The 13,668-nt window shown below is 41.0% G+C and overlaps 1 protein-coding gene across 2 annotated transcripts in view; it reads left to right on the plus strand.

The window, feature by feature from the left end:
* The window catches only part of LOC114451846 (voltage-dependent calcium channel subunit alpha-2/delta-1), a 51,319-nt gene extending 46,995 nt beyond the window's left edge, over nucleotides 1–4,324 (plus strand). For both annotated transcript variants that reach the window (XM_028430772.1, XM_028430773.1), the window contains exons 37-38: nucleotides 441–523; nucleotides 2,451–4,324. In XM_028430772.1, coding sequence (XP_028286573.1) covers nucleotides 441–523; nucleotides 2,451–2,561 — 194 coding nt within the window. In that variant the 3' untranslated portion in view covers nucleotides 2,562–4,324. The remainder of the gene's footprint in view (nucleotides 1–440; nucleotides 524–2,450) is intronic.
* Nucleotides 4,325–13,668: the final 9,344 nt, after the last annotated feature.

Raw genomic sequence — 13,668 nt, forward strand, 5'->3', positions numbered from 1 at the left:
TTGTTTAACTTCATCTGGGCTACAGGCTGCCATCAGGATGAATTAAGGCTGAGGGCATGGGTGTGTACAATGTGTGTGTATATATGTTCAGGATATGTGTTTGACAGATGTGTCTTGAATGTAGCTTCCTGCTGATGTAACCGTAAAGGTGTCATCATCACAGGTCGCCATGGGGTTTACAACAGGGGCCCCTGTTGTGAGCAACGTGCAATACACCCACTTGCTGCTGGAACGCACTAAATAAACAAACATACATGAAGATATGAAATAGATTATAAGAGCAAAGTTAGGGAGTCATTTTGGAGACAGCCTGCCTACATTTATCATACTAATTAATAAAAAAGACTGAGTTGGGTATAGGGATTTCATAGTTGTGGTTAAGTGCTGCAGTAGATGTCCACTGCTCTTTGTCAATCATATTTTCCTGAGTGTCTGTTCAGCTGAAGGTCCAGATCCCTGCGAGCTGGCGCAGAACCCTCGATACCGCAAAGGCCCGGATGTGTGTTTTGACAACAATCAAAATGTAAGACAACCGCAGAGAATTTTGCTGGAAACAGCTCTATTAGTGAGGCTATGCAGTTGGCCTCTGTCAATTTCTGTCTGGTTTTCATCAGCATTTTGCTTTCAGCACTTTTGTCTGTCTGTTCTGCCTGATTTATTCTTTCAGTTTGCTCATTCGTTTTATTTATCGCTTTCTAATTCTGGTGTATTTTCATGACTTGCTTGTTCATTTGTTTTGATTTCTGTTTCTTTGTTTCATCACTTATCACATCTTTTATTTTTGTTTTATGATTCTGCATCCCCAATGGCTGCTGCTGCTGCTGCTGGTAGGACAAGCCTTTGTGTCCCATTAGCAGAGGTTCTGCACAAAGTCCTTCACCTTTCTTCTTGTTTCTGGTCCTGATATCAGGGTCAGTGTAATCACATAGTTTCACAACTGAGATATTAGTCACTGTAATCCACAATTTCAAGGACATTACCTCACAGCTACTTTAATGTCATATATTTACCTAAGAGATCAAAAACCATATGGCTGATCCAGAATCCTCCGATCCCGGTTTGTTCAGTTCTTCAAATCAATGTAAAAATCAAAAATGTAAAAAAAAAGAAAAGAAAAATTAAATAGTGAACCACATCATGGATATTCCGTTGATTCCATGATGTAATGGAAGTTTTTTTGTTTTGTACCGTCAGTAAAACAAAGGAGCAAGGTGGATAAATCAAACATAAGATTGCTGCATCACCACCCAACTTTGAACCATTTCTAAGACGTCTAAATATTTGGAAGAAAATATTTCCCATATCTTTGTGAACTCTGCCTTTCATTGTGTTGTAAAGGCGTAGATCACACGGTACACATAACAGGCCACCAATTCATGTGCCTCCATGTTTATATTACAGAGGGGCCATGCTGGGGAGCAAAAGGGGAGGGGAGGAATGGCTCAGGAAGTAGAGGAACAGAGTAAAAATCAGTCGTGTCCCTTTCCTTCCATCCAGCTGTCCCATTACTTTTGGCTTAGCTTCTCTTCGGAAGACGGTTTGTGCCCAGGCCAGGCCATTTTGTCACTGGAGTAAACAGAGGAAGCTTCACATGGCTTTCCTGGCCTTTGAATACAGAAGAACTCCCACCTCTTTCTCCTAGGCCGTTGGCATGCACGGATATCCTGAATACTCACATCAAATAAAAAAAAAACAGTCACACACTGAAGTAGGCAGGTGCGTGTGCATACACACCAATGCACTGGAAGCAGAATGAGGACTTTAAAATTGCAGCCAACAGATAATTGTTTACATTCTTTCTGAAAGATAGATGAGGAGATTGATACCACTCTCACTGCTCAGTAGATATGAAGCTGGTGCCAGCAGCCAATTATCACTGCATATGGAGAAGCAGTTAGCTTTGCATCCAGCTATGAAACACTCCACATTCTCAAATAAATGTACCAGTTAGGAGGAGCTCTACAAGTGCATGACTAGCCTCCACCCTAGTTTGATTTCCAGCATGTCTTGTGCATGGCAGGCACAAGGTTTCTCAAATATGATGTTCAGGTGGCATTTGACCCCATGTTATTGTCTATGACATAATATGTCACAGACATGTCATTTCCATTACAGTATACTAACTAAACACCTCATGCTATAGCAGTAGTCCATTTACATCTTTACATCACGTCTTTGTTTCTCTGAAGCCTGTAGGTCTGTTCACATGTATTCAGACAAAAGCTGGTATGTTGCTATAAGTGTTCTGTATCATTAAATGTCCTACTGACCAATAACCTCCAGTGTGAAAAGTAGGCCACACAGTAGCTTATAATGTGACAAGATATCATAAGATAAAACACAGTACAGTCATGATCCTCTCATATGAGTAGCATAAATGATAGTTGATACTGTAGTATAGTGCCTGGATGTCATTTTCATAATTTACTGACACCTCATCTGTCCAACAGGAAGACGATTCTGAGTGTGGAGGAGGGACCTTTTTAAGCCCGAGTCTGTGGCCGGTGCTCGGTCTACAACTACTGCTGCTGTGGCTCATGACATCTTTACAACGCTCATGACCCCTACACAAACTTGCAAACACACACTGACCATCATCTCATCTCACAGGAGGCCAGAGGACACTCCAGTTACGCCATACAGGATGTATGCATAATAGACATTCGTTTCTGACAACCACTATCAGCATTTCCATTTTCCAATGCCAAAGGGTGCTCATTCATTTCCTCCCCATCACTTTCAAAAAAACAGAGACACATCTATTGTGCTCAGCTGCACTCATTGCCATGATATACTCTACTATGGTGCAAGAGTAAGAGCTAACCAAACCCTTTAATTCTGCCTCATTTGTTTCTCTGATTTTATTTAGCGGAGGTTGAAGAGTTATCCCCACTATGCCAATTGAATATCATTCAGAGACTGTATGTTCACTGACAGCACTGATTTGTGTAGTTGTCAATATTGTTTGTTGCTTATTATATTTATTGCATATGAATCATTATGCTGTAATGATTATTTATTTCTGCAACCAGTGCAACTACTATAAGAAGAATATCCCTTTGGGTTTAGTGTTTTTAAATGTATTTTACCAAGCTATTTATTTCATTTTTTTTATAGAAAACTCCAAATCAACTAGCATTTTGTGACTAGCTAGGTGTTGTATTGTAGCAGCATGTAGCTCAGTACTGAGCTAAAGACAACACCAACACTTTGACACCAAAGCTCCACAAGGACCACAGATACAGACCTACTACAGAGAATCAGCATGCAGGTTTTATTTTCAGAAGTTCCTCAGATGTGGGTGTACATCAGTATTTGAATTAGATAGTCAGATATGAGAAATAAAGTGAGGTCAGGATGCACCCAGTGTGAAAATCTATTAGGATATTACAATTTCAAATAGGCTTGTGCTTGGACTGACAACTTTGGTTGTCTTGAGTTTGATGCATCAAATTCCCAGTGCCTACATAGTAGCTCAAACAGTCTGGTACCTGAATGAAGCAATGCATCAGAGTTGTATTCTTACCATGTATGCTTCTATGCTAATGCTTGCTGCAGTAAAAGCAGAGAGGTGTGTTATGAACTGGGCCAAATCTGCTGCAGTTCTTCTAATTTATGTGGCCCATCAGTGTTACAGGAGATTTCCCTTTCCCTCCTTGGTCCAAACAAACCTAAACCAGACTTGAGCTTGTGTTCCAACACCTCTCTCTCTTTTTTTCATCCTGCTTCTGTTCCCTTTCTGGATCGCCAGACTCAGGAGCCAAGATGACTTGTGAATGAGATCAGCATATCAAAATGACTGTTTCTTTGTTTTCTCCTCCTTATGCTTGTTTCCTCTTTGTGTTGCTCTATAAGTGCTGTGAAGCAGACGCCGAGCGCTCGGCGTCGAAATGCTGCAATGTCATGGGATGAGCTTGTTCTGTGTTTGAACACTGTCTATGCCTCTGTTCAGCACCAGGGCCTGCTGGAGAGAACTCAGAGAACACAGTAAGACTACCACTGATGGTAATTTTGCATTGCCTTATCATAAGTCACAAAGATCACGTGCAATTTTCAAAATTGTTTTTATCTTTTAATGATTTTTTAAGATAGTAAATGAGTTCTCTCCACCTCGCCTTCGTGGTGACATGCTGGTGTTGAGTGATCAGGTTATGCTGTCTATCAAAGTCGTGTGTTGACTTGTGTTTTACCCTGGGGGAGGGGGGGTTCCCGTGTCTATGTGCAGGCATGTGCGTGTCCCTCCGATATCTGATTGTGCTTTAATACCGTACATGAAATACTCTTTTGTGGAACTTCACTAGCCTGAATAAATTTTGTATACATTTGTACACTAATACTATTTACTGTATAAAAGAGAAAAATGAAAGAAAAGAAAAAAAATGTTTATAATATGGTGTTGATTATTGTGCAAAATATAATATATTCACAATAAAAGTGTTGTATTGTTATGACCTGAGATTTTCCTTTTTTTTTTTTCTTTTTTTTTTACACACACATCTGTTTAGCTGCTTTGGCTCCAATGGGAGCAGACCAAACATGTCATCCTTCCTGCTGAAAGACACAGCTGCTGAAAAAGGAAAGAGCATCTGCATCTGTGCTCCACTTTGTCAGTATGAAGGTGTTGGCGATCAAGCCAATAAATAAACTGATGGTTTCCCTGACAATAGATGTACAGTCACCATTCTAAGCACAGCAGCTGCAGTCTCCTCTCCTGTGTTCCCTCCTTTTCTGCTCTATTGCCACTTAAGAGAGTGAAAAGTATCCAGTTATATTCTTACTTATACTGCTGCTGTAAATTGAAATGTTTTTTTGTTGTTTTTATTCACTATGTCAATTAAATTATGCATGAAGCATCATGTTTCACTGAGAAAACACTGCTAAACATGTGCTGACCACAGACTTTGTCAGTGCCTTAAACCTGCCTTCTTTTAAATAGGCACTTCATATGATAAACAGTCACCAGTCATATAGTTTGTTTGTAATCATAGCAACAAATCTCTCGTCTCCAGCTCGACTCTTTTGTCCAAACATGTCACCTTTGTCACCAAAAAGACAACGTGGTTAAACTGAGGCTTCAAAGGAGCAGTCACAACAGGTACCTCAATTTACTTTATACAGAAATTTTCTTATTTGCTACAACAACAAAAAAAATGTTCTAATGATTCACTGACTGATAAGGATAACAGAAGCAATCAATACAAAATAAAGCTGTAATGACAAACAGCACAGCACAGAGTGCCCCAGTGAGTTCTGACAGATGTCTGATCCCTGTGTTTCTAATTGTGTGATCCTGTTGTAACTTTATTGACGCAGACAGCTCTGCTATCTCCCGCCTGGAACAGCCAGATGCTAACACCAGAGTTAGAGAGCGGTCATATGCTTTACTTGATGGCACTTGGTGTTTATCTGATGGTAATCTAAGAATCAGTGTGGCCACAGTTTAGAGTGCTGAGTATGGCCTATAGCAAAATGTTGTTTTTTGGAGGTGTGTCAGGCTGGGAGGTCTTCATATGTGCTCTATATAGCAATAATCTAGGAGAGAGGTTGTAACAGGATACTCTTGTAAAGAAGGACAAGGTCACAGCCTTTAACATGCCAGGCTTAAGAAGTTACAGACGCAGGGGAAAGCGGGGACAAGTTGTACATCCAGTTTCAGTTTGTTACTCCTTTGTTAGTCAGAAAACCTCATGCACATGCAGATGGAGACTTTTGTGCATGTTATTGTTTTTGCATTCACATAAAATATTCAGTCAAGACATTGATGCAGTCATTCTGCCATTATTATGATATAAAACAGAGCAACAAAGGGCTTTTTCTATGTGTAGTGTATGCTCTTTTCTCCATTTTTTTTCTGCTGATACAGTGCACCTAAAGAACACCATTAGTGTTAGGTTCCCCACCAAAGAGCATCTCACCCAGTCTACGGCCTTTTAAAGCTGGAAGTGCATCATGACTCACTTCTGGTGAAGTTAAAAGTCTGAGAGTGGCTTTTTGGGTTTGTTCCACTAACTGCAGGAAGTGACACATGAGATTGATGCTGCATCAACACCATGACCCGTGACTGGATCTGCAAGGATCAGCATGTCGTTAGTAAACCACTCTGAAGTTCATTAACATTATTGTGATAGTAATATAACATCCATTTGCGTAGACCTTACCAGCGAAGGCTATTTTTGGACCAGTATCGTAACCAAATGACGCTCTAAGTTTAGCTCAGACTCTCTCAGCAGCCTCTGGGTCATGATGCTCCCCGGGCAATCAACCCAAGTCTGAATAAACTTCCCTGAATCTGGCAACTATAATGTGGTTTACATTAGCTTCACTATTTTTAATTGGCACCGTTTGTTGTTTTTTTTCATAATATTTCCTGTCAGCAGTGTCAGGGAGGTCATGGTTTTTCCGTCACCATAAAACACAGCACGGCAGGGGCATGAGGGTCACTAAGGTTTGCACAGAAGCTCTTACATCCTTAAAAAAAGCTTTCCAGTATGGCCAGTGATAGCTGCCTGGGTGGGTACCTGGGTACATTTACAGTGTGTTTTCCTGTATGAGACAATTATTTTTCAGGCATGGACCAAACATTATTTCTAAATAAATAGGCTTTTGCTGCTCAAACAGGGTTTTGTATGCTGCAAAGAGAAAAAAATACAGATAGCGTCAAATAAGTCACAAAAAGGATCCTAAATAGGTTTTAAATATTTTCCTGTCATTGTTTAAAATCTTTTTGGCACCTGTTCTTACAAACCTCCACCCAATCTGGCAACAACGAAAGCCAAAGAAAGCCTTAAAATATACTTGCAAAATGGAGAGCAGTGGAGTTAGACAAACTGCGGGTTGGAAAGAACACCAAACACACACTTGGCATGGATTATCAGGAAATGCCACAGTCCTTTCCAAACCCATAAACATGGCCACACACTTGTCTGTTCTCACTACCTTACATTTTTTTTCTTTCTCCTCTTCTCTCTATTTGTAAGTGTGTGCACGTGTGTGTGTGCTCAGTGCGGTTGGAAGGCATAACACTGGAAAAATCTGGCCAGGTGAACAATCTCAACGTGACACATTCCATCCCAGATTGTGGTTTGATTTTCTTTTTGTTTACAGTGGGGCCTAACATATATTAACTGGTAACATGAGGTGTTAAGTTTGTAGGGGGCATTTACAAAGGCTAAGGAGTATATGTCATTGTTCAGATGAGAGCTTAGATTTAAAGGTTTGATTTGTGACCACAAGTAACACCACAAATGAAGCAGTGTTTTTACGAGTGGATTTCACTCTTTATATCTCACACATTAACACAGAAAACCTACGTCTGTTTTTATTGACTGACCGCACTGAGGTGCAAAACAATGAGCTGGTTGAATGTTGATGACTAAGTAATGTGATCCCTCTAAAAAATAAAATGTAATATAAACATCGGTACGTAGCGCAGAATGCAACCTTAACTTGGCAAAAGAAGAAGAAGAGAGTCCAAACTTTTACTCAGGTTACATCAAAACTGCTCAGTGAAGTTCAGAAAATGATCATGAAATCACACCATGAATAACATGGTGTAAGACATGGCTCTCCAATCTGCAACAAGCTTCTCTACCATTTTCTTGCATCCCATGGTGAGATAAATACGTAAACAGTGAAACAGAGATAAGAATGCCTCACAGAGACAGCCTGGTATTGCAGGAGACAGTAAGTAAATCCATAGAAATACCGTGTTAGGACCTCAGAGATGTTTACAACAAATTAGCTTGGAAAACTAGCATGTGTCCTGAGGAAATCTAGAGCTAGGTACAAAGTGCCAAAACAAACTTTGCCTAGCAATGTAGAGAAGATTGAAGCAAGGCGTCTGGACTTGTAGAGTTTTCTAGAAGACGTTTCGCTGCTCATCCAAGCAGCTTCATCAGTTCTAACTGTTTGGTGGGGAAAACATGGTTTATATGTGGTTACAGACCTATGTGGGTGGGTCTGGGTAAAACTTAAAAACAATAGCACTAAATGTTTCCATACTTACCTGTGATGTTCTGGCTGACTGGGCCAGGTGTGTCTAACGACTGGCTAACGACTATGAAACTGCCGGAGGGGGACTGGTTGACAGCCCTTTGTTCTTACTGTGAGTACAAGACTCAGCTGTTCACCTCCACCTCAGAGACAAAGGACACTCCTTTGAGGACAACAATGTTCACATTTTAGACAGGGAGGAAAGGTGGTATGAAAGAGGAGTCAAGGAAGCCATCTATGTTAAGCTGGAAAAACCTTCCCTTAACAGAGGTGGTGGCCTCAGACATCATCTTTCTACCACATACAATGCAGTGATTCCATCCATTCCCAGGAAGTTTGCACATACTCACAGCAAGAACAAAGGGCTGTCAACCAGTCCCCCTCCGGCAGTTTCATAGTCGTTAGCCAGTCGTTAGACACACCTGGCCCAGTCAGCCAGAACATCATAGGTAAGTATGGAAACATTTAGTGCTATTGTTTTTAAGTTTTACCCAGACCCACCCACATAGGTCTGTAACCACATATAAACCATGTTTTCCCCACCAAACAGTTAGAACTGATGAAGCTGCTTGGATGAGCAGCGAAACGTCTTCTAGAAAACTCTACAAGTCCAGACGCCTTGCTTCAATCTTCTCTACGTATGATGACCTGGATGACTGAGAATCTTCATCAACAAGTTTGCCTAGCAATGAAAACTGTCACAACAAGGGGAAAACAGAAAGACACTCATAAAGAAGCAGTAAAAAGTCACCTGGTTGTGGTTGTAGTGGCTGCTCCACTGTGCAGGCCATCTGAGGGGGGTGAAACCATACAACTTAAGCAGCTGGTGCTAAAAAGACATTACTAAGCGTGTATGTGCATATGAGTGTGTGTTCATGCTTCTCTGTGTGTGAGTGTGTCTGGCAAATCACTCAGGTGGGCTCTGAAGACTAAAGCTACTTGCAATCCCACCTACTTTATGCCATGTTTGCCATTAACACAGTAATTACACGTATGAGGCCTGACACAGACACATGTGGGATGAAATGTACCTGCTGCCCCGGAGCAGCTCTTTCCCCTCAGTTCTTTAATTTTGTCGACCAACCCTCCTCCACCTTCTCCTCCCCTGCCCCTGTGTGTCTCCAGCTCTATGTGAATCACACGGGGACAAATTAGCAGTGAGCAGCAGACAAGACAAGCTGACTGTTAGCAGATGTGTAAGAAATGAGGAAACACTGGTTTAGGCACTATTTTAAGAGCTGCTCTCCCATTTCCCCTTGTCCTCATGCAGTGTTTGGTTTCCCATCTTGGCTGTGTGTTGTGACCATGCAGTAGTGATTTCTCTGCACTGATAGATGCATGGAATTCACCTCAATTTCTCTCACACACAGTGTGAACTGTGCTTTGTGTGTAGCAGAGATTTGAATCGAGGGTGTTTAATTTCAGTTACTTTTACTTTAATTAAAAGGTTCCAGTGGGAAGTGTAGTTGCCACTACAGGCCACTGTGTACAGGAAGTTTGTTTCAAAAATAAACATTTCCATTTTTGAAAGCAAGACAAAATAAGTCATTCCTTTACAATAAAGGTTGTGTATGTAAACATGACCTATTTGTGTGTATTTTCCAGTTTGTTTCAGTGTTGGGCGCTCCTCGGTGACTGACATTGACCGTCAAAGGGCCCGGCACAATAGAGTGCGTGTGGGATATTGATGTGTTTGTGTGACACACTTTATTTGTACTATGCTAAAGGATGTGTCATTTAAACAGTTATGGTTTGCGTGGATATACAAACTCACCAGGCCATTTTGTTCATGAATTGTTCCAACGTTTGGACTCAAATGTTCACATCGCCACCCATAAACACAGGAGGAGGGACAGACAAAAGGCAGAGCGGGGACTCTGCTGTGTGAACTGAGCGTACTATGTTCAGATGAAATGTTTAGTATGTAATCACATTTACTATTATTGAGTTATTATTGAGTTTTTAAAAGTTGCTATAACAATGGTGTAAAGACAGCTGCAGTTAATGTATAGCTGATTTGACATGATGTTATAAAATACAGTGAACCTTGTTTTTTAAACAGCTCTTGCTGGTCGGATACAATATTTGCATGTAATATTTGCATCAGTAACAATAATCCAATAGTGCAACATAAAAAATAGACTATGTAGTATGGATAAATTAAACAAATTATGGTAACCATAGAGACCAACACTCTGGCTGGTAGCGTGGCCTGAGGAGGGGATGTGGTAAGCTGGTAGCAATAGGTCCATGCAAGGCTAAAATAAAACTTCAGGCATTATTGCGTTTGCTGTTTGATTCACTTCAACACGATTGACAAGAGAGAAATATCTCCCTGAAGGCAGAGGAGACTATTGATTCTCTGGCCCATCTTATGGTATGAATGGGTAATACACCATAGAGTGGACTGACACAAGCTGTTTAGCATCCTTAAGTACATGCATAAACTTTTATTTCTTTATATTCTCTTGATAATTTTACAATCATACCGATAAGGTACTGAGGGACTTCCTGTATCCAAGTGTTTTTAAGTAGTGTTACTGCTACTAATACTTAACAAATGATCTCAGTATTTCTTCCACTGCTGCAATCTAATAAAGAAAGTGCTGACAACAGAATATTTCTATATTTCACTCACAAAAGTTCTTTTGTTGAAAGTAAAATCCCTTTGGCAAGAATAAAAGAAGAAAAAAAAAAAACATTTATTTTCCACGGCACAGCTGCAGACATGACAACTTAACTGGTGACTCAGCACTTAAAATATGAGTCATCAATAAAACTTTGGTCTCTGCTTTCTGTGATCAATAAAGTTTCAGTACGTCAGTGATGATGACAAAAGCAGTTGTTTCACTTTTATGATTTGAGAGAAAAATCAATGACATATTGAGTGTTTGGTTATATCTCTAATGGCTGCCTGATCCTCTTTAAAGCTATTTTCAGGGATGTGTTGATGACTCAGTCTGCTAATGTGCATGATAATGAACTTGTGTGTTAAACTCCAGTTAGTTTTGCATATATCTTCTGCCCACTCTCCATCTATTCTTTTTTTCCACAATCCAAAAGAAAAAATGAAATAAATCAAATGAAAATGTGACTTGAAGGCAGACCACAGGGCTGCAGTGAAAAATGTTTTTAAACTGTTTGTGCAGACAGATTGTGTGTGCACAGTTTGTTTGTGTTGCCCGTAACTGTCAGCAGATCTCAATTACGAGCAGCAACTACAATCACATGCAGTGACAACAGGAAGTGTGTGTTTGTTTAAAGGAGGATCTCTTGACACAGTATCTGTGTTTACAGAATCTAGGCCCACCACTGTCATCACTAACCACAACGTGCGCACACACACACACACACTAACACAACCCCTTCACATCTCTCCTGTGTAATTAGAGTACCTGCTCTGTACTCCCACATATACTAAGTCCAAGTACCTTTCCACTTTATTTATCTCTCTTTATCTCACTCAAACTATCACACTGTGACTGCCATCACCACTTTAGATTTTCCATTCCATCCATCTCCTGTGCATAAGGTCATATGGCTGAAATCTGGAAGAGAGGCTTAGAGGTCACACTGAGGTCCAACTAATTTGCAGCAGATGAAAATGTGCGCACACATGGATGCTTGCATACACATACAAAGAGGAATAATAGTATACAACACAATGCACACAAAACGTCCAAACAAATCTGCAGGAAGTCTAATAATACTCCACACAGATATGCACGTAAACAGACCAGCCATCAGCGCTGCTCTGCACTGTACTGTACTGTACTTCCCTCACACTGCACACTAGATCCATTTTCTAGCCCTTCTCTTCATCCATATTGTCTGTGTATCAACTTCTTCATCACCCCTATCATCTCCATCTCCCATTAACTTCCTCCTTCCATTACCAGCTGCATGGAGATATGAACTTTCTGGCAATAACTAGCCACAGATGTGAGGAGTCCTGAATGGTGATGGCAATTGTATAGAGCGAGGCAGTGGGCTACTGGCTCTCTCTCTCTCCCTCTCTCTCTCTCCCCCTCTCTAATTTCCATCTTCTAGCAGGAGCCGTGGCTCTCAGACGCAGTGAAAACACCCACTGGATTCCTGCTAGGAGAGTCAGTAATGAGATTGTGGTGGTGATGAGGGCTTTTTGTTGCGAGCTCAAACTGGTGAAGGTTATCCAGTCATCTGCAGCTCGTTATGTTTGAGCATGCATGTTTATGAATGTGTGAGAGAGGGGCAGAAACAAAAGAAAGATGTGGTTTTCTCACATTTGTATGTAGATGAGGGAAAGGTATAGGAAGAGAAAGGAAAAATCAAGAAACGGGGAGATGTGTTTTGCTCCAGTGAAAGTATCTGACTCATGGCTGATTGTTTATTATTGCAAAATGACTCTGTAGTCCTCTCAGGAAGCCACAGAAGCATTACTCACTGAACCAGATAGAAAATAGAGTCTGCCTCCTCCTACATATTTATCCATCCACATATGGTGTGATGTTAAAATAAATTCCAGGAAATCCCACAATGCAAGTAAACCCTGTGATCGCTTACATGATGCCTATTTACCCCACTCCCCATCGCACTGTCGCTAGAGGAGCGAAGAGATGCTGCTGCATCACAGAGACAGACCAGCTAAGTGTCACGCCTGCTATCTCGTGCTGTCATCACTGCAAATAGAGATGACACTCAGGAGATGGATTGGGATGTCTTGTCCTCGTCCCAGCAGTCCCTTCCCTCCCTCTTCACCAACAGTAACTTCACTTCTTATCAGACAAAAGGGGGATGAAGTAAAGTAGCACAAACTCCCAGCACCGCCCCCCACCTTTTCGTAAATCCCTACTGAGATTCCCGTCTCCGCTGACAAGTGCCTGCCAATATCTGTTTCATTTTGCTCACAGTGTGGCTCGCAGAAAAAGACAGGAGGATGATTGAGTGGGATGCTGCTGTGTGACAGAGATGGATGGCTTCAAAATCAGCTTAATATATGCAATTTCTATAACAGATGTCCTCAAACTGTTCTTCATGTTGTCTCACTATAGTGTGTCCAAAAGTATGTAATTTGAATTTGAAGTCACCTGTAGTATAAAATACACTATTTACAAATCCAAAAACTTCACCAATTTGAATGTTCTGTTGATACACATACTACTTGCTGCAGTTTTGAAAGTGAAATATTTTCGTTTTTAGCTGGTCATTGGTTCAGCATGTCCTTGGTCGTATTTTTGTTTCATAATGAGCCAAATCCTTTCAGTGGGTGACAGGTCTGAGCTGCACCCAGGTCAGGGTAGCAGCCCAGGAGATGTGCTGCTGTAATATGTGCAGAATGTGGTTTGGCATCGCCCGACTGAAATAAGCATATGGTAGCATATGTTGCTCCATAACTTCAGATGTGCAAGACACCTATGTCATGTGCACTAATACCAACCCACTCCATCACTGTTGCTTGCTTTTGAACAGTGTGCTTATACCAAACAAGATGGTCACTGTCCTCTTTAACCCAGAAGATGCAAGACTTCCAAAAATGACCTACACAAAGCAGGTTTCTACTTCACCTCAGTCCTTCTGAAAATGAGTTCAGGCCACAGAAGGCAGCTGCACCTCACGCTCTGCCCCAACGTTTTTAACATTCATCATTCCAAATGCTCATATATTTGTCCAAAAATACCAAAAACCTCTGACATTGAT

Source organism: Parambassis ranga, chromosome 19, assembly GCF_900634625.1.
Source record: "Parambassis ranga chromosome 19, fParRan2.1, whole genome shotgun sequence".
Taxonomy (NCBI): Eukaryota; Metazoa; Chordata; class Actinopteri; family Ambassidae; genus Parambassis; species Parambassis ranga.